Source organism: Synchiropus splendidus, chromosome 5 (assembly GCF_027744825.2).
Source record: "Synchiropus splendidus isolate RoL2022-P1 chromosome 5, RoL_Sspl_1.0, whole genome shotgun sequence".
In the NCBI taxonomy this organism is placed as follows: Eukaryota; Metazoa; Chordata; class Actinopteri; order Syngnathiformes; family Callionymidae; genus Synchiropus; species Synchiropus splendidus.
In genome coordinates this window covers 32,133,089-32,152,017 of record NC_071338.1, presented here as the reverse complement: position 1 = coordinate 32,152,017, position 18,929 = coordinate 32,133,089, and the positions used below count along the sequence as shown (strand labels likewise).

General features: G+C 50.4%; 2 protein-coding genes across 3 annotated transcripts; both read right to left on the bottom strand.

The window, feature by feature from the left end:
- Positions 1-680: 680 nt before the first annotated feature.
- Positions 681-4,404, bottom strand: bcl2l10 (BCL2 like 10). Its single transcript, XM_053865110.1, has 3 exons — positions 4,329-4,404; positions 3,195-3,638; positions 681-1,441 (listed from the first exon to the last, which is right to left on the bottom strand). Exons 1-3 carry the CDS (start codon positions 4,380-4,382, stop codon positions 1,322-1,324), a joined length of 618 nt encoding a protein of 205 aa, XP_053721085.1. The 5' UTR covers positions 4,383-4,404; the 3' UTR covers positions 681-1,321.
- A 1,710-nt stretch (positions 4,405-6,114) lies between these two features.
- On the bottom strand, positions 6,115-17,922 carry LOC128758776 (guanine nucleotide-binding protein subunit beta-5b-like). Of its 2 annotated transcripts, none has more exons than XM_053865108.1 (13): positions 17,790-17,922; positions 16,644-16,793; positions 15,654-15,765; positions 13,953-14,089; positions 13,828-13,869; positions 13,338-13,414; positions 12,868-13,000; positions 9,694-9,837; positions 9,511-9,602; positions 8,627-8,675; positions 8,438-8,534; positions 8,101-8,267; positions 6,115-6,629 (listed from the first exon to the last, which is right to left on the bottom strand). In XM_053865108.1, exons 2-13 carry the CDS (start codon positions 16,767-16,769, stop codon positions 6,618-6,620), a joined length of 1,188 nt encoding a protein of 395 aa, XP_053721083.1. In that variant the 5' UTR covers positions 16,770-16,793; positions 17,790-17,922; the 3' UTR covers positions 6,115-6,617. The 2 variants fall into 2 exon arrangements, with proteins under 2 accessions (XP_053721083.1, XP_053721084.1); XM_053865109.1 differs by having other exon boundaries at positions 17,707-17,802.
- Positions 17,923-18,929: the final 1,007 nt, after the last annotated feature.

Genomic DNA, 18,929 nt, shown 5'->3' with positions numbered 1-18,929 from the left:
AGTGTGTCAGTGAGCCAGTGGACGGGTGTTTTAAGCTGTTTACATGTGTGTGTGTGTGTAACCCGCGAAGGGCAATAATCCAGAGAGCAAGACAATAACAAAGAGCTTTGTGTGTTTGTGTTGCTCAGCTGCAGCAGTGACACACAAAAACAGTTACAGGAAGCAGAAGTTGTGGCTCTGGGTCTCAAGTGTGTGTGTCATGGTTTGTTCCGGGGGAGTGTGTGGGCTTGTTTATCCTGCCTCCTGGGGACCTGTCTTGACAAAACACTGTCCTTGTGAGGACCGTATGACTTTGGCTTCCAGTTTGGTTCATGTGTTTTGGAGGGTTAGGTTCCGGGGGAGAGGCTGGGTGATGGTCAGGAGAGGTCCCCACAAGGACAGAGAGAGACAAACGTGTCTGTTTACTCACCACGAGTGTGAGACAGAGGTGCAGACGCACTGACCTCATTGTGACATCAGCTGACGACAGAAACACCACACAAACTGAGACGCACCAAAACACACGTCGGTTCCAGGCTGGCAGCAGGTTTCATCATGACAGAAGACACAGACGGAGCCGGGGGTGAGACTGTGAGCCATGAGTCATGAGACGGAGGGAAAATGGAAGGACGCCTTGTAAAAATACACAGGGTCCAACAGGAAGTGAGCATCTCACTTGGCCTGAAATAACCTGCCAAAATTCCACCAGCGACTCGAGTGTGTGTCTCACTTCCGAGTCTCACACACACACACACACGAGGGCGGCTCGGGGCGACTCAATCGTCCACGACACAGACTCGCACTCAGGTTTTCATCTGATCCAACTTTTATTACAAAACAGCGAGGAAATAAATAAACCAAAATGTAAAAATAGAACGTCTGTCGGGAGCGCTTGTTTCGTTCAACAGTTGAAGTTGGTCCCTGGGAAACTGCGGTTCAGCTCAGCTGACCGCAACATCGCTGCAGGCGAGGTGAGGGGCGAGGAGCGCGCCGCTGGCCAGGTGGCGCTCTCCTCCTCATAAATATAATATATTACTTTGTCGATTGTACAGGAGAAGGCGGCGAAAGCGCGGGCGACGCACGAGACGGAGAGGCAGATGAATCAAAACAAGGAGAGCATCTTCCACCTCGTGGTCGCAGCTGCACATTTGAGAGAAGGAACCAGGCGACGTCACTCGCTCCCCAATTTCTGAAGGCATTGAGATGATCGGTACAATCGTAAGGAGCAAAGTGACCAAACGTGTCAGGAGTGTAAACATTCAGCCCTGAAGTGCCGGCGGCGGCGGCCGCTGGGGACCAGTCAAACATCGCACCGACGTGAAGTGGAGAGTGGCGCGCCGCGCTAGCGCACCAGCAGGAAGGTGAGTCCGGCGAGGCCGACGCCCGCGGCGGCAAACAGCGCTGTCTTCACCGAGGACTCCAGACTGACGCTCTGGACCTGGCTGAACTTACAGAACCCCTCCTGCAGAGAGAAACCACAGTTCAGAACAAGGAAAACACATCAACACCCCCCTCCCCGCACTGGTGAGGCTTCACGAAACAGTGTCCTCTTGGCCCACTAGAGGGCACCATCCGCGCTGAACAGCCGTTTCTATGAAAACCTCACCAGAGCGCCACCTGCTGAGCTCTGAGAACAAGGACACTGTTTCACGAAGCCTCACCAGCACAGGTCTGAGAACGACGGTGGTGATGCAGAGAAGGAACTGACGTCACTGTAGTCATCCCATTGTTTATTGTTAAACAAAATACTTTCAGTTGAAAAACAATACTTCAGATGTGATGTCAGAACAGCAAACATATTGTGCTGCATCACCTGACGGCTCTAACAATGTGATGGTGAAACAGTATCACAACACAATCTCAGTGTACCGTGTCACCGCTCCTGCATCGTACGGCCAGCCACCTGCCACAACACAGCCCCATTATTCCATGGTGTTCAATGAGTAAAGTGAACCAGCAGTGTGATCCAAGTCACAAGCAACAGCAGGGATCTGAAGGAAAAGCAATCGCACCCGAGCAGCCATCCAGCCAGATGACGCTCAGCACTCCACCCTCCACTAAGCTCTGAGACTGAGAGGCACAAAAACACTGCCTGCTTTTTTCCATTGTTCATAGCAAATTCCACGAAATTCACTTAGAATTTTATCATTTTAGGGATAACAAAATATCCCATGATGGAAAAGCAGAATCTTTGATTCCAAAGCCTGGAGAGACACGTCTGTTCTCACGGAGCTTTTACAAGGCGTTGAGACGGAAACATCTGCAGCTCTGCTGTCGAGTCAAAGACCCGAGTCAAAGACCTGCTTGGCGAGGCGGACTGGTCGGTCCCTGCTGGATCTAGAGGTCCAACTGGTCCAAACAAACATGTGCAGCGCTGGCTCAGCGGAATGGAAGGCGAGAACATGCCGAGTCATGCTGCTGCAGTCAACACCCGAGTCCTGGCGGTGGCAGCGTCAGCACATTGCATTGCCATGACGAGCACCAGACCCGCCCGCAGCAGCCGCGGTCAGAAGCACCTGCTCCAGGTGCTCCACACGCTCGGGTCCTCCACTAAAGTCCATCTGGCTCAACGGGCTCCACGTCTGCTGAGAGCAGCTGGCGGCTCCACAGAGGAGGGGCGGCGCGCGTGTGCGTGTGTGTGTGTGTGTGTGTGTGAGGGGGAGCTGGGTGGAGGCCAGGACACAGACGCAGACCTTCAGCTATTCATTTACTGGGGGAGGCAGCGCGGCCATGCCTCTGATCTGCTGCCAGGAGCGGAGAGAAGCCACACAAAGGAGGTCTGGAGGACCTCAAATTCCATAAACTGCCCGGGTCGCCATGGTAACTAAGACTCACAGGAGGACTACACTTTCTGGGAAAACGTCTCCTTCTCATGAAGCAACTGTGAACTCACTTGACACGAGGAACTTCCTAAACTGTACACTTCTGAGGCTTCACGAAACAGCGCGCTCATTTTCAGAGCTCAGTCGGTGGCGCTCTTGGTCTATAAAGGAGGCGCGATTCCACTGAAAAGGTTCAAATCCAAACGTTTTAGTGCCATCAAGTGGGATCGGACACCAAGGCCTGTTTCACGAAGCCTCAGCAGCACATGACAGCTCATGGTCACCTCTGAGGCAGCGAATCCTCATGACCATCGGAGGCACTAGATCGACCGATGAGGATGATGATGATTCAAATGTCTCGAAGTCAGGAGAGCAGCGAGCGCCAGGACTCACCCAGCCATCGTTCTCCAGCAGCCAGTCCTTCTTCTCCTCGCCCAAGTAGTCTGCTATGGTCTCAGCCAGTCCCTGATGGATGGAAGCTTCCTGCCCGAGGACCAGCCCCGGTTTCTTCTGCTCCCGCAGGAGTCGGACCAAGAGCCCGGTGAAGGTGAACAGAGACACCACTCTGCCCCAGTTCAAGTGTCCATCGCCCACCATCTCCTCCATCACCTTCCTCAGGCTGGAGCAGAGGTCGGGCCCGCCGTGCGTGAGGAAGGTCTGGCAGATGGACAGGAAGCTGGCCTGGTGCTGGCGCTCCATGTCCTGCGCCAGGCGCCGCATGGTGGCGGCGGCCGGGCCGGGAGGCGGCGGAGGGGCCCCCCGCGGGCCCCAGCTGCACACCGACAGGTAGTCCTCTGCCACGGCCAGGGTCTCTTTCCACAGGCCGCACGGCATTTTCTGCAAACAGATCCACAAAGACTTCATGAGTGGCGGCACCAAAAATACCCTAATTAGATTATTCCAGATTGACAAATCTCATTTAATCCCGCAGGACAACAGAGCAACGTTTCATCACAAACGTTCTCAACCCAGTTGGTGTGTGTGAGCGCGTCACATCTAAAGCCTTTAATACTCCAGCATTACACTAGTGTTATTGCAAGCACTCCAGCGTCAGCGCACGTCACTCATCCAAGCCACCCTTTAACTCAGGAGGGCCGACTGAAGCAGACCATTTTCATTCTGCATCGCTGTTTTTTTCCCCATAAAATATCAGACGTGCGTGTCTTTGACCTGAACACTGTGTTCAATGTTAGCCAAAAAGCTAACGATTGAGCTCCTCAAACTGAAATCTACCGCTCACGCCCGAATATTTATAACGTGAAATATAATTTAAAAACAAGTTCGAATCATACATTATTCGCTGGGACACGGTCCACCGAGAGGCCGTGAAGCCGGTGAGCAGCCGGGCGACACAAAGGACCGCGTCCGTCTACGAACCCGAGCTCGGATTACGACTCCTGTCAGCCGAAACACGGGCATTTCACTCCACTAAACACGTGGACTCCACTTCAGACACACATTCACAGCCACATACGACCAACACCGCCGCCATTTATGGAGAATGAAACGGTAAAAGACCGGACTTACCCTCCCAGCGACACCGGACTGCGGACTGATCGTACGGATGGCGGAGGGAGACATCGCTGCGAGTAGCTGCTTCCTGTCAGCGCACTGGCATTTAAGAGATCACTCCGCCTACGCGTCGCGCTGAAGTCTCGCGATAGTTTGGGCGTAGAAACGCGCAGTCAAGACTCCGGAATAAAAAGTAAACAAACAACCATTGAATCCTAGCGCGATCTAAAGCCGAGGAAATGAAGGCACCGTATGATGACAACAGCCACTTGGCAGACGGTGTCGTGTACTCTTTTGATAGAGTGATATGGCATCGGTTTATGGTGCAGTTCAGCAACAAATGTGACGTGACTCTCGATGACTGAAAGGAACAAAACCGAACACTCGGCCTGACCTTTCAAGGTGCGACTCTCTACTTGTTAAACGGAGCCTGACAGGAAACGAGAGAACTACTTCTACATTTCCTATCAACACTGGCTGAGCGGAAGGAGGAGGAAGTCAAATGACGTAGTGAGAGCAGGCTTTTTTTTCTTTCTTTTTATAATTTGCGTGGCAAATTTCCCTTTAAAGTTGCGTGTTTCAAGGCCGCCGGTGGGTTCCCCCCTGCGCCCCCGAGCCCATGACAGCTGTGGCTGTGGTGGAAGAAAACCTGTGGTCTGGGTTTTCCAGGTGACGGGTCCCGGAACCGAGACACCTCTGGCTCTCTTTCATGTGAGGAGGCGATTTGACTGTACGGCTGAAGCTCCTTCATCAACACCCACTCCTTCAGATGTGAACTTTGACAAGTGATGACAGGACACCAACTGTGGTCCGTCACATGACCTCGGAGACGAGCTGTTCTGGACTTTGGCTTCCTTGATGGTGACGATGACCTCAATTGACTCCAAACATGCAGAGTGATGAAGAAAAAGGAGGCCGTGAAATGAAAACACCAGAGGGGAATTTTCGGCTCTTTCACTTTCAGATAAAACAATGTTTTATCTCCTGCAGTTCACATCACATCGTGAAGATTTGGGACCAAGCCTTTGGGGTTGGATACGGGTCGACCTGAGGGTCAAACGCTTGAGCTGATCATGCGATGAAAACATCGTTGAAAAGTGCAGTGAGCCACCAATCCAAAGGGAGGCGCTGGAGCATCCATTTTAATGAAAAAAGAGCTGAGCTAGAATAAGCTAATTCATACTGGGGTGCAACCACCAGCCCAGCTGATGTTGCAGCTGACGGATCTGGGCCTCCTGGTGGCTGCTTACATTCTAAAACCGTCACTTTGAAGTCGCCACCTGAGTGGCTCAGTAAAGGTCACCACCAGGTCACGTGACTGAGAAACAAGGATTTCCTGATCCGTGTTTTGATTGCATAAATTACCCAGATGAATTTGACTGTAATCACATGCAATGTTCAGAACATGCTGTCTTCTGGATCTGCTGTGACCCGGGACAACACCCAGGCTGAACACAGAGGGAGCCAGAAGAATGCTGAGAAGGCACTTCTGCCGCGGCGCCGCCCGCCCGCCGGCGTGAGAACATACCGGGTCTGCACTCCGTTGCGACAGCCAACCATCCCGCGCACGTGAAGGAAGTCCAGGCGTCACACATTCCTTGGACTAGAAAGCATTTTTGCCTGTGTTAACATGAGGCAGAGATTTATGATTATACAGCCGACTGTAAAGATTCATTACTCATTGCTCATCTGTGATTAGATCGACACTGAGTGACACCAGGGCGGGTTTGGAAACGACATGTTCTGGGCTGAGTCAACGTACCAGTGAAGGGCGTGAGTGCAAAACCCAGGCAGCACACAGGTCAAGGAATAAGCTTAAAATATGCTTTATTCTCCAAGCTACAAAAACACTCATGATACGAAAGTGACAACGCTGATAAGAGTTTTCTGGCTCACACTCACCTACTGGCTGGAACATTATGACCTTTAGAGTCCAGTGGGGTGGGTCCTGAAGTGAAGTGGTCATAATGTTCCAGTTTATCTGTGTGGGTTTGGCCATTATGACCCACGGCGTGGTGACGTTTGCACCCCGGACACGCAGAGACCAGACACTGAATTGGACTGACATGAGGGTTCTGGATTGTTACGTAAACCTGAGGTAGAAAAACTGGCCTGGACATGAGTGAAGCCCCTGAGTCATCTACTTTTGTTCCAATAAATCAATCGGCGACTGGAAAACCAACCACTGGTGGATGACACCGATCACACTGTGCTCGTAATTTAGGTCATGGGTTACAGACACCCTTCAGCAGCTGGTCTGATGTCAGCAGACTGGGACGTCCACTTCACTGGATCACAGCAGCTCTAGGCCCACACCTGTGCGAGAGACAGAGGAGAGACATGTCAGTGACCTGGGAGACGGGTCAGTTCAGCCCTGCTCGAGACAGAAGCAGGGTGTGAAGAGGAAGCCTCCAGGAGAAGCTCTGAAGCGGCAGAACCAGGCCAGAAACACGACAACAATCTGGGCCGTCACCCACATGTGGGAGCGCTGCTGCGTGCCCGGACCCATCAGCACCACCCTCTGGTGACGGACCGAACTGCACCCGGACCGACTCGGATCTCGCGCACACTCATTTCTCTCAGAAGCCCGTGGATCAGTTCCGGCTCCTCAGGTTGTTCTGATGACTTCAGCAAGTCAAACCAGCCGTCTGGCAGCCGTGTCACCTGACCCTGTTGAGAAGGGTCTTTCAAGGACACGCTCACCAGGATGATGTAAACAGTCTCCCTGATCTAACTTGGACCATGATTCCAAAGCTTTAATCCTCACAAAGCTGAGCCTAAAAAGCTTGACCATGACCCGCCATCGCAGTGGACAGTGGTTCTCCATGGCCCAGACACATCAGGATCATTCAAGAAATGAACTCAAACATATAGTAAACAGAAGCACGTGCAGTTTGAGCCTCACACGCGACAGATCACAGCAGCTAAACTACAGTCCAATAAACTAAAGCAGCCTCTCCTGTCTCCAGCAGCACCGTGTTTTTGTTTTGGAGGCTGCCATGCTGCAGTAGGTGGCGCTCTCTTGAGCGTACACAGCGGCCCGGTATATAGGACAGGATCTCCCGACACGATGTTGAGGCACAACTCTACTCCCCCCACTCTAAACATCTGAACCCTAAATCTGGGACCTGCTTGACCCCAACACAAAGGCATAGCAGACATCAGCTAGTTGTCTTTAGCGTTCATTGTTGGCACGATTCAAGAGTCAGACTGCAGAAGATCCACCCATCAGTTGAAGGCACTTTTGGTTTCGTCCCGCCCTCAACCTTTACTGAGGAAAATACGGGACTTTTCAGAGAAAGATCATGACAGGAAGATGCTGGGCTTGATATTATCGGACGCTCTGAACTGTTTTGATCCGACATTGACACGAGGAAGACTGTTGTCGCCTCCTTCACCACCACCTTCCTAACATGGCAGCTGTCACACGGACCTGTGTGGGGACCTTCTCTCCTGCCGTGGACCATTAGTAACTATGATGATAAAAGCGTCCAACCACTGACCAGTTTGGCCGCTCTGTTGCCGTGTTTGTGTGTCTGAGTTCAAAATAAATAGGAAAGTTACGGACCAAATTGGATGGATTTTTTTAGGAAATATGTGAACTGGGACTGGGAAGGAATGGGGCAATTTTGGGGGTGATGCGGATCACGTCTGTATCCAGGAATGTTTCACAGGGGTGGACTGAAGCTGCTTGGTTGTTATTATGTATTTGTTTGGTTTGTAAGTTCTCATTGCTTGGTGTCATTTATTTACTGACATAATTCAATAGCTGTGTGCCTTCGCTCACCCGCAGAGTGTTGTCCCAGGAGGCGGAGCAGAGGGCCGTGCCGTCGGGAGACACTCGGACTCGGCTGATTCGGTTCTCATGGCCGAACAGGATGGAGACTCGAGTGCCCTTCAGCACGTCCCACACGTTGATGGTGTAATCGTTGTAGCCGGCAAAAAGCAGGCGACCTGCGGGCGCCGGCCGCGGAGGTGGGGGGGGATTCCAAGGAAGTCATGAGATGCAAGGAGGAGGAGGAAGTGGAATCAGAGAGGGAAGACTTGTGAGCAAAGTTCAGGCTTTTTCCTACTGCGAGAGAATGAAAGGAAAGAGGTTCTTGGTGAGAGTGGCGAGTCCTTACCGCTGAGAGAGAAGTCCACGCTGGACGCTCCAAAAACAAGGCTGTCCTTCTGGTAGACGGCCACTTCGCGGTCGGCTCGCAGGTCATAGAAGCGACACTGAGGAGCAACAGAAACCAGTGGACGTGAGCACTCTGGGTTCACGACTCAAACACGGGCGACACACAGGCGTCACATGCGCGAGGACTTACGGTGGAATCGTCCGAGGCAGAAGCGAAGGCGTCGCCGCTGGGGTAATACCTGAGCACAGCCAGCAGGGGGAACGTTAGCTTCTGTCCCGTCAGCACGCAGCACAAACACCCGCGGCGGCTCAGACTACTGTTTAAGTTATGACTTCACTCCTGTTCCTCACTGAGCGCCGTCACGCAGGGCAGCACCACTGAGTTATGCGCTGATCTCACAGAAGGGCTTCAGACATGACACAGGAGGAGAGATTAAAGGGCGGTGGACTCCACAGACGCCTGAGAACCTTCATTATCCCAGGACTGATTCACCCCACTGTTCCCACTGACTGTGAAATCACCATGTTCAAGAGGACAGGAACGATCAGGTTGTTGGAACATGACGGAGGTGTCTCTGCGTGAGATCAGCTGTTCGGTTCTTAAAAAGGCGGCCTGCCAGATGATGGAGGGGTCATTGGGTCGACCCGCACCACGGGGAGGATCAAGGCAAGTTCGCTGCTTGAAGCTTGCTGAGGGGGTGAGAGGAAGCCAGGTTTGATCCGGTCTGGCAGAATATGAGGCTTCATGAAACCTCACTTTTAGAGCCCACTAGATGGCGCTCTGTGCTCTAAATCTTTGGACTTGAACAAGCATTTCAATGAATCCCTAAAGATCATTTTCAAACCAAGAGCACCACCTACTGGGCCCTGAAAATTAGGACACTGTTTCATGAAGCCTCACTAGTGCACCACTCAGAGCCCACTGACGTCTCATTCATCTGAGGCGCAAATGTGTCTCCCTGCAGGACGGAGGAGGAGGAAGCGACTGAAGCCGCCACCACTGTGTTCTTTTGAGAGCGGAGAGTGGACTGTGAGGCCAGTTCGCCTTCCTCCCATGTGTTACTGGGAACTCACTTCACACAGTTGACGTCGGACTCGTGGCTCTCGAAGGACTGAATGTTCTGACCGGAGCGCATGTCCCACACGTTGGCCTTCTTATCGCAGCCCTGACATCACACAAACATAGACACACACATTCAAAGTTGTAGCCAGCAAAACATGACTTTCCTTCAGCCCACAGAGGCACAGCTGTCTCACCCCGGTGACAAAAGTGTTTCCGTTCTCAGAAGGAGCCAAGTCCAGCGACAAGACATCGGCCGTGTGTCCATGGAAGCTCTGCAGGAGCTGAGCGCTCTCCACGTCCCACAGGGCACAGGTGCCGTCGCCGCTGCAGGTCAGCAGCTACACACACACACACACACACACACGCACGCATGCACGCACGCACGGATCGGTGAGGAGGAAGAGACGTTCGAATGAATGAAGTTTTACAAAAGGATCCATAAAAGTAAAGTCCCATGTTGATACTAGCGTGAGTCATTGCATCGTCTTGCTTGTATTTTTATCTTCCTGATCTTATCTAGCCTCATTCTTTCATTCTTTCTTTGAGATGATGATGAATGATCGTTTGATGTGTTTTATTTCCTGCACCTCGCTGTTATTGCTGCTGCTGGCAGTGACTGTGTCGACCGAGCTCACTAACGCAGCTGCCCCCTGCTGTCCGATTGAGTGCATTGCACTCAGAATATATATATTTAACCACAATTAAAAAGAAAAACTGCATGTGTGAGTGAGTTTTCTCATTTCTTTGTTTTTATTTTATATGTTATTTATGTATTAGTGTAGGAGAGATTCTGCTGTGGCCTGGAACAGTTCAGTAAAACCCTGGAGGCGAATAGCAAGAGAAAGAGAGTGACAGAAAAAGGGAAGGACTAAATAACAACTTCCTTCTTTGATGAACATCATGAAGTGACTGTTGAGAGTCGCCGACACCAATATCTGACAGCTGGAATATAATAGAGCAAGGAGATTCACCAGGACAGCAGACGTGTCGGCAGCTGCATCACAAAGCCTTCAGCTGTTGATAGCGTTTTACACTCCGAACCACTGTTCGGTCCCAGTGTGTGATCATCCACATCAGCTGGAAGAGTCTGCTGACCATGTGTTTTCTAGCAAGAATGTACTTGATCTGCATTTCAGCTCTCACGCAGACACACACAGCAAGGGTCAGTGAGGTCAGCATCTCTCCATTAACACTCTCACTGGGCTCAGAATTTAAGAGACGTGAGCAGATTACCGGGCACTTAGAGACACGCTGGGGCATCAGAGACCAGGCTGGATTAGACAACACACACGCCTTTGTATCTCTGTCTTGGTGGGGACCTCACATGGCCATCACCCTCACCCCAGCCTCCCACCCGAAACCTAACCCTCCAAAACACATGGTTCACCTGAAGCGTGGCTGAAAACAAACTTAAATGGAACTATAATGTCCCACTTATTTTGAAATGTTTTTCCTCAAATTGAGGTTTGACCTCAAGGGGACCACAACAAGGTCCCCACAAATAGCCCCAAATAGAGGGGTGTTTCCAAGAAATGGTCCCCATAAGTATAGCTATACTAGTTCACACGCTCTTCTCAGCAACAGCTTGAACACAGTGGGAGACTTTCAGATGAGACACGACCAAGGATGAGATCATTTGACGGGACGCTGTTGATGTTGTGAGTGTCAGCAGCTGCAGTCGCAGCAGCCTGTCGGAGGAAGAGGACGTGCAGGCCGGCAGCCACGGAGGGCATCACGGTTGGAATCATCATCCACTGGGTGAGGTCCCACAGCCTCATTGGAGCGTTATGGAGGAGTGAGGGAAACAACACGCGGGAGCTACACAACAGTCCGATGTGAGTTTGAAACACAGTCCACTGGCCATCAATTGATGGAACTTCCACCTTTATGGGAAACTCAAGTGTAAAGGAGAGTCCAGCGTGACAAGCCTCCAGCCACAGGCCAGAGCCCACTTGCTGTTCATGAATCCTGAGTGGCTTCTCTGTGGGCTGCTTTGTTCCAGTTTCATTCACCAACTCATGGATCCAACGCTGCCATGAAAGCAGGACTCTCCCGTCCATTTATGGGTGCGTATCACGGCGACACAAGCGGTGGAAGGACCCAGGTCCTTGCTCTGTGGCGCACAGATGAGAAGCAGAGGGGCCCTTCAAGCACCGGCTGAGTGAGCGACGTGTGTGAGAGTGTGTGTGTTAAATGTTCTGCCCTCAGGTCGCGGATAAAAGCCTCTTAGCGTCTATAAATACCCTGCCAACGCAGTGACACCCCGGTGTGTGTGTCCACTCTTCTACCCTTCCCTGACATGCAGAGTGGAATCAGCCACTATTTCAGTCTTCAAGTAGTCAGTTGACTGAACGGCCTCACACACATACTTGTATTACTGTCCTTGCGAGGACCTCTCACGGCCATCACCCTTTCCCCAGCCTCTCCTTCTAAACCTAACCAGCCAGAACACATGGCTCACCTGAACCAGGACTCAGGACCAAACTGAGAGCCAGTTATTTTGGCGTCTTCACCCTCAAATTGAGGCTTAACCTCATGGGGTCCAGCCAAATGTGTCCACTAAGTCATACGGTCCTCACAAGGCAGGATAAACAAGCACTCACACACAGCCTCACACACTGGCTATTGTTGCATTATTAAAACTGGTTTACTCAGTTTTAATAATGCTCAGAAATAACAACACGGCACAAGGGTGAAGTGGTGACAAGCCCCGCCCCCTGCGCCCTCATGAGCGGTAGATCACTCCACATGCTTATGGAAATTTCAACCACCTACTTTCCCTGCACGTGAGAGGAGTTATGGACCAGAGCAGAATCAGCAGTGTAAACCAGAGAGGACTCCACCAGTGGGCGTCTCAGACGCTTCCAGAAAGAGAAACTAAAAGCACGGCGTCAATAAAGCAAAAGAAAAAACAAGCATCTTACAGTAACGGCAGGCTTTTACAGAAATGAAAGAAAAATCATGAGGAAGATGAGTGTCGCCCTCATTTCAAGGAAATCAAGTTCCATGAAACCGAGGGTTCGGTGTGGCGGCGCATGAGAGGGAGATTAAATGGGATTAAAAAAGTCACTTGTCCAGGAGGTAAAAACTGACTGAGTTAGAGCAATGAATAGGTGACAAAACCTACCATAAGAATGATTATTGAAAAAAAACATGACTGGTCACAAAAACGTCCTTTAAGTTGCTTTAGAACAGATACAAAAAGTGTGATTCGTGTGCGATTAATTACAAGTTAACTACATCGTAAGTGCGATTAATCGCGATTAAAATGTTTAATCTAAGCTAAATCCAACCTTCGACGAAGTATTGCAAAAAAAGAGGCGTCTGACCTGGAAGCTTTTGCATCTGGGGTCTTTCTCCAGTCTCACCTGCATGTCAGAGTTGGTGAAGGTGCAGCCGGACACGTAGTTGGTGTGCATGGCCACCGGCTTCCTCTTGGCAGACAGGTTTTCGTTCCTGTCCAGCGACAGCGGCACCACGGAGCAGCGGTTGTCCAGTCCACTGCGACAGGGGACAGAACGGGACACATCATGAGTGGGGTGGGAAGCGGTCGCTGATACAGTGAAGCAGTGAAATGAGAGGCATCCATTAAAAGAAAAAAAAGTCTGTTTATTCTCCAGACAGACACAAAAGGCTAAAAAACAGGACTGAAAACCCAGACGCAACAGTTGAGGGGCGTAGATCAGCACTTGGAAATAGAGGTGGACAGAAAGCTTTGCTTCATTGAGGAAGGAAACAGAAGAAAAAGAGAAAACCCTCCGCAGCACTATCAGTTTATGATCTGGATGCTAGATGAGATCTGTTTTCTGAGGAACTGAGGTGCGGCCCAGACACTCACCCGCAGGCCACGGCACAGCCGGAGGGAGAGTAGGCGCAGGCCATGACCCAGGTGCAGGGCAGAGACAGCCCGTGCTCCTGGAACGACAGCAGCAGGCCTGTTACCGCGGCGCCACACATTCAGAGGACGGATAGAGGGATGAGCTCCAGCACGCTGACCCCTGACTCAGGCGGCAGCGGTGCATTTGGACACCAGCAAGGTTAGTTCTCACATGGCTTCTAATGCACCTGCTGCTGCTGCACAGCTGCCCGTGAACAACAACATAATGCAGGAAGTTCAGGTGGCTAATGATGAGCTGGTTCATGAAGCAGTGTCAGAGCTCAGCAGGTGGCGCTCTTGGTTTAAAAATGAGGTGAGGTGTCGTTGAATTTTGAGCGGAGAGCGCCGTCTAGTGGCTCTGATTCTGGCGACACTGTTTCATGAAGCCTCAGAAGACCGTCCCTACGTGTCGCTAGGTTCCTGCACACAGTGCAGCCGACCCGTCTCTCACCTTATTGAGGGTGTAAGCATCCCACACAATCACCTTCCCATCCTGGAGAGAAGAGCAGAGCCAGCGCAACACATGAGTTTCAGTTCAACCCAGGAGCAACATGTGGACCCCCCTGCTGTCTTCACCTGAGAGGAGCTGACCATCCGGCGCTTGTCCTTGCACCAGTCCATGCACAGAACCTTGTTGGTGTGACCCTTCAGCAGGCGGCGGGACTTGATGGAGAGAGCTCCGACGACCTCCACCTTCTCTGCAACCTGGCTCACTGCACAGACAGACGCACCCCTTCAGTGAAAGGAGGAGAAGCTCTGGAGCGTTCAGGCCAGCAGCTCGAAACCAAGGTACAGAACCGCTCCGGGCCAATAAACTATATAACTCAATCCACTGTCATGGCACCGATACAGTGACTCAATGTATGGTCTCCATTCATCTTAATAAATGATAGGAACTGGATCCTCTTCCCTCAGCAGTCGTTTGGTCAGGTCTGCTTTTCACCGCAGTGTTAGAGCAGCAAGACCAAAGCAGAGGCCAAACTGGATTCAGAGTACAGAAGCATGAGTCTATGAGTCATGCAGACACGTTTATTTCCAACAGCACGAGAAACTGTGGTCAGTTTTTCCGGACAAATCAAGAACTGAAATTGTTTAAATGGTCTTGGTCTTGACTCAGGTCCTCCAAGTCTTGGTCTCTGCGGGCTGGACGGTGTCAACTACAACACTATTTCACCGATGGTCAACTCGGGTGACACAGAAGGCAGAGCACTGGTGGCTGAGATGTGTCAGCACCCGGAGCCACAGCAGTGACTCAGTCTGGATTTGAACTCTACAACAGTCGACCCAAGTGGCGACCCATTTTTATTGGCTTGTGTTTACTAGATATTTACTGGTCTCTGAGCTGGTTTATATGTGCACAAGTGCTGATACGGTGTTCTGAAAGAATGAAGCCTTAACAATATGCTGTTTTTAAACCGATGCTGAACAACATTTTGTTTAGTTTGCTTTGGTGAGTATCTCATGTTTTGAGTTCTTACCTCAGAAAAACGACTGCCATCTGCTCTTCAGCAGTCGCCTGCTGCACCGGAGAGACAAGCCCTCACGGCTAACACTGAACAACAAAGAAGTAGGGAGCCTGGTTCAGTAAGACAGCGCGCGACCCTTGTGAGGTCGGAGCAAATGCAGAACTACGATTTGAATTCTAAACCAAGGGTTTTATTATTATGATTGTTATTCATTTTATATTTTTTAGAAGTTTATTTTCTTCTTTTCTTACGTCTTTCTGAATTAAATTAGATTAGACTGCCTTTAAATTCTTTCTTTTCATGAATTATTTTAACATTTTGTTCCCTCAAAATAAATAAAAACATTTAAGAAAATACTGTCTCATAAAATCATATTTAGTTCTTTTGCCAAGACATTGACCATTTAGAGGTTTTGTGATTTCCATTGAGAACACTTAAATAACGTATTTATGCCACATAAAAGTCTAGTGTTTTATAGCACATAATGTCATGGCACCATTACACTACGTTTTATTCAGGGTGAACCATCCTGGTTATAACTGATTTACACAGGTTTTTCATCGTGAAAATGATCCACATCTGTGTCGCTGAACACTCGGACTCACCAGGTACTTGCGTGTAACTCTGCCCATTGAGCACGTTACGAGGGCATTTTAAATAGATGAGAATGTTTTGACGATATCAGAAAGTTCGAGCAGGAAAAGTAAACAAGCAAACCTCCGCTGTGTGACGTCATCAGACGGCAGAGACCGGAGAGTAACACCGCGCACTCTGAGGAGCAGATGTGCTTCGCCTATGGTCGGACACTTACGCTCCACGTCGCTCAGCTTGCCTCGCTCCACCTCCAGCTTCTTCTTCAGGCTCTCGCTCTCCCTCCGCAGGGACGCCAGGCTCTCCCCCTTCTGCAGCTCCTGGTAGGCCATCTGCGGGGACGGGACACAGCTCGCTGGCGGACATGCGGGAGGCTGAAGCTGACGCTGCAAGTGGCTTCCAGTGATGCTGATGGCTCCTGCGGCGCGCTCCCGTGAGGCAGGTGCACGCAGCAGAGGGCAAGCCCGCGCTCGTGAACGCGCATGTCGGCTGCTGCGCCCCCTCAAGCAAACGTTTTATTTATATTTATTCCGCCTCAGCTTGGCATAATAACTGGAGAATAAATACAAGTTTATCCATAAAAAAAAAACGCAATTAATTATGAGTATCAACGGTTCTTCATTTAGAGGCGTGTTATACTGTACTATTGAATTGCCATATTGAGCTTTAGTGTTGAGACAGCCTTATTTTATTTCAGAGTTTTATTTATTTCACTGTATTGCTGTATGTGTTTGACATGTTTGAAGACAGCTTTATTGTATTTATTTCACTGTATTGCTGTATGTGTTTGACATCCTTGAACCATGCACCTGGCCTCACTGCTCTGTGGATGTGCTCGACCTTTACCTTTGGAGTTCATTGATGAAGCACAGTTCAGCAATAAAACACTGGATTTCAAATCTTCTCTTCTCACTGTATTCAACTGACTAGTCGTGCACTACAATGTTTTAATATCCTAGAACTCACATTCTTTATCAGGAGACCTTTAGCAGATATGACATAAAATGTGATTAATTCGATTAATTAATTCCTTAAATTTTTATATATATATTTTTATATCCTTAAGTTAAGTCAACAGCACCTGGGTGCAGCTGAACTGGAGGTCACAGACACCTAGAAATGAGCCAGTGATTTCCACCAGAGTCCAACAGAACCAGGCCAGAAGGCTGAAGGTGGCGGGCGGTGTGTGTGTGTGTGTGTGTTGCCGTACCCGCTCCACACACAGGGAGCAGTAGTTGATGGCCTCGTTCTTCACGTAGATGTTCATCAGGGGGCTCGGGGTGGTGCAGTTGTCGCACGGGCCGAAGGTGGCCACCACGAAGGTCTGGTCACACATGACTGCAGCAGATCACGGACACACCTGGGCCAGGACACACACCTGTCAGTTCCTTCCTGTTGACCTGTGCGTGTGAGTCAGTGGGTCTTGGTAACACTATGGCGGGTGTGTTGTGGTGTCACAGTATGTTGCTGTGTATGTGCCTGGCACCTTGCTCCCGGTCCCCACTAGTTTAAGCCTTCAATTGAGGATTCAAACTTCTAGAGCCCTGTTTCAGGTGAGCCATGCGTTTTGGATGGTATGGTTTATGGTGGGAGGCTGGGGAAAGGGTGATGGCAATGAGCGGTCCCCACAAGACAGCGGTACAAGTGTGTGTGAGTGTTAGTGAGTGGATGAGTGTGTGGTGCATTATCAAGTGAATGAATGAGAGCAGGAGTCTGTTGGTGTGTGTTTGTATCCTTGTGGGGACCAGTTCCCAGAAACACACCTACCTGCAAGGACATTTAGCTTTGTGGGGACAATTTGGCTGGACCTCACATGTTTAAGCCCAAATTTGAGGATGAAGAATTCAGAATAAGTGGGTGATTCTCGCTGGGTTCCAGTTTGCTTCAGATGAACCACGTGTTTAGGTTTGGGGGGGGAGAGTACACGTGTGTGTGTGTGTGTGTGTGTGAGTGAGAGATAAGAAGCCACAGTAATCTACTGATCCCTCTCTGAGAAAAGCTTCACTGCTATTCCGGGAACCGTGCTACCACAAGCTGTGGCTTATATAAAGATAAAGAGCGAAAAAAATATCACAAACATATTCACAACATTTGCAACAACTTCAATGAACTCATTGCACCTCAAGTCTAGGCGTGAAACCGTTGTTTTGGTGCCGAACATGAGCTGAGGATAGAACCCTACAGACTAACAACATCAATGGCTCCATATTTTTAAAGGAAAACAACCAAATGACCCTTTAAATAACAAAACAAACAGGTACAACAAGCCTCACCGATCGAAGTCTCCTGTTTGCTACATTAAGAAAGGGTTTCCTACAAAAGACAGGCAGCAGTAACAGTGAAAGAAAGACATCACCTCACGACGTCCGTCAGCAGGTATCAGGTCCCTGAAGCTCCTCACTGTAGAGGATTGTGGGGAGCGACGGAGGAGGAAGAGTAAGCCTCTTAGTGAAGAATAAACTCACCTGGGAGGACGTGGCGCGGCGGCTGACGTGGTCACATGACGTTTCCCTGCTGGTGTGGTGACAGTCGCAAGGGTCAAACGGGATATGAGTCAAATATGGCGGTGCGGTCATAATGTTTCCAGGGCAGCAGAAAAGAGAGGCCAGGGCCGACTTCAGGTGCTGGATCAGTTTATTTGACTCACAGAATCCACATTTTTATACCAAGTTTATTTACGGTGAACACATTCACGAAGCTACCAGAAACTAGCAACAGTCCAGTTTGTACACGCGGGTCGGCGCCGGAGCGACACCTCCGGACGCCACGCTGACGGACACCTAACATGTTGTGGACTCTCCTGAGAGCGGCGGAGCGGTGTTTGACTCGGGGAATGTGGTGAAGACAGGAAGCCAGATCAGCGACATCACGAGAAAACACGACGGCACCGGTCCGAACACACGTAAGGCTCCGTCCACCATGTGCGGCTAAAACCAATAAAAACATTCGTCACGGGATCAGTTCGCACCTTCATTAGAAATGAGTTGGATTGGGGGTCAAATAAGGTTGAGGAGAGGGAAGAGAGGCACAGCAGGAGTCAAAGCAACAAGGCAGCGGGGGCGTGGGAACTTCCTGCGAGAGCCGTGACGGGCGGCTGAGCGTGAAGCGAGAAGACTGTGCAGCAGGTTGGGCTCCCCTTTGTTCTGAGCAGTGTTGTGGAAACTCTCTGCTCACGACGGTGGCCACGCTGAGCTGCAGCAGCCTACAGAAGGTCACGACCTCTGAGCAGGTGGGAGGAAGACACTCCAAACTGATCGGTGAGAGGGAGCCAGCCAGCTTCTTCATTCAGTCCAGGCGACTTGAAATCTGAACCTCAAGTGCATCCAGATCTGTCGCAACGGTTGTGTTGTGACTCACGAGTCCTGTGTCATTCAGCATGGTGAAGCCTTCAGCTCAGGCCTTGGCGTTGTAAACATGGATTACGTGACGTGAACTAGAACATGAAGATATGGAAAAAAAAAAGCTGCACGATAAATGACTCTGACTCACCAGCAAA

Excerpts from the sequence above, each read along its gene's own strand:
- bcl2l10 (XM_053865110.1), bottom strand. The coding sequence starts at position 4,382 with ATGTCTCCCTCCGCCATCCGTACGATCAGTCCGCAGTCCGGTGTCGCT. Across the intron at positions 3,639-4,328 it reads AGTCCGGTGTCGCTGGGAGG|AAAATGCCGTGCGGCCTGTG; the intron begins GTAAGTCCGGTC and ends ATCTGTTTGCAG. Across the intron at positions 1,442-3,194 it reads TGCTGGAGAACGATGGCTGG|GAGGGGTTCTGTAAGTTCAG; the intron begins GTGAGTCCTGGC and ends TTCTCTCTGCAG.
- LOC128758776 (XM_053865108.1), bottom strand. The coding sequence starts at position 16,769 with ATGTGTGACCAGACCTTCGTGGTGGCCACCTTCGGCCCGTGCGACAAC. Across the intron at positions 13,001-13,337 it reads GGCTGTGCCGTGGCCTGCGG|TGGACTGGACAACCGCTGCT; the intron begins GTGAGTGTCTGG and ends CCCCTGTCGCAG. Across the intron at positions 8,535-8,626 it reads CTGCCTCGGACGATTCCACC|TGTCGCTTCTATGACCTGCG; the intron begins GTAAGTCCTCGC and ends GTTGCTCCTCAG.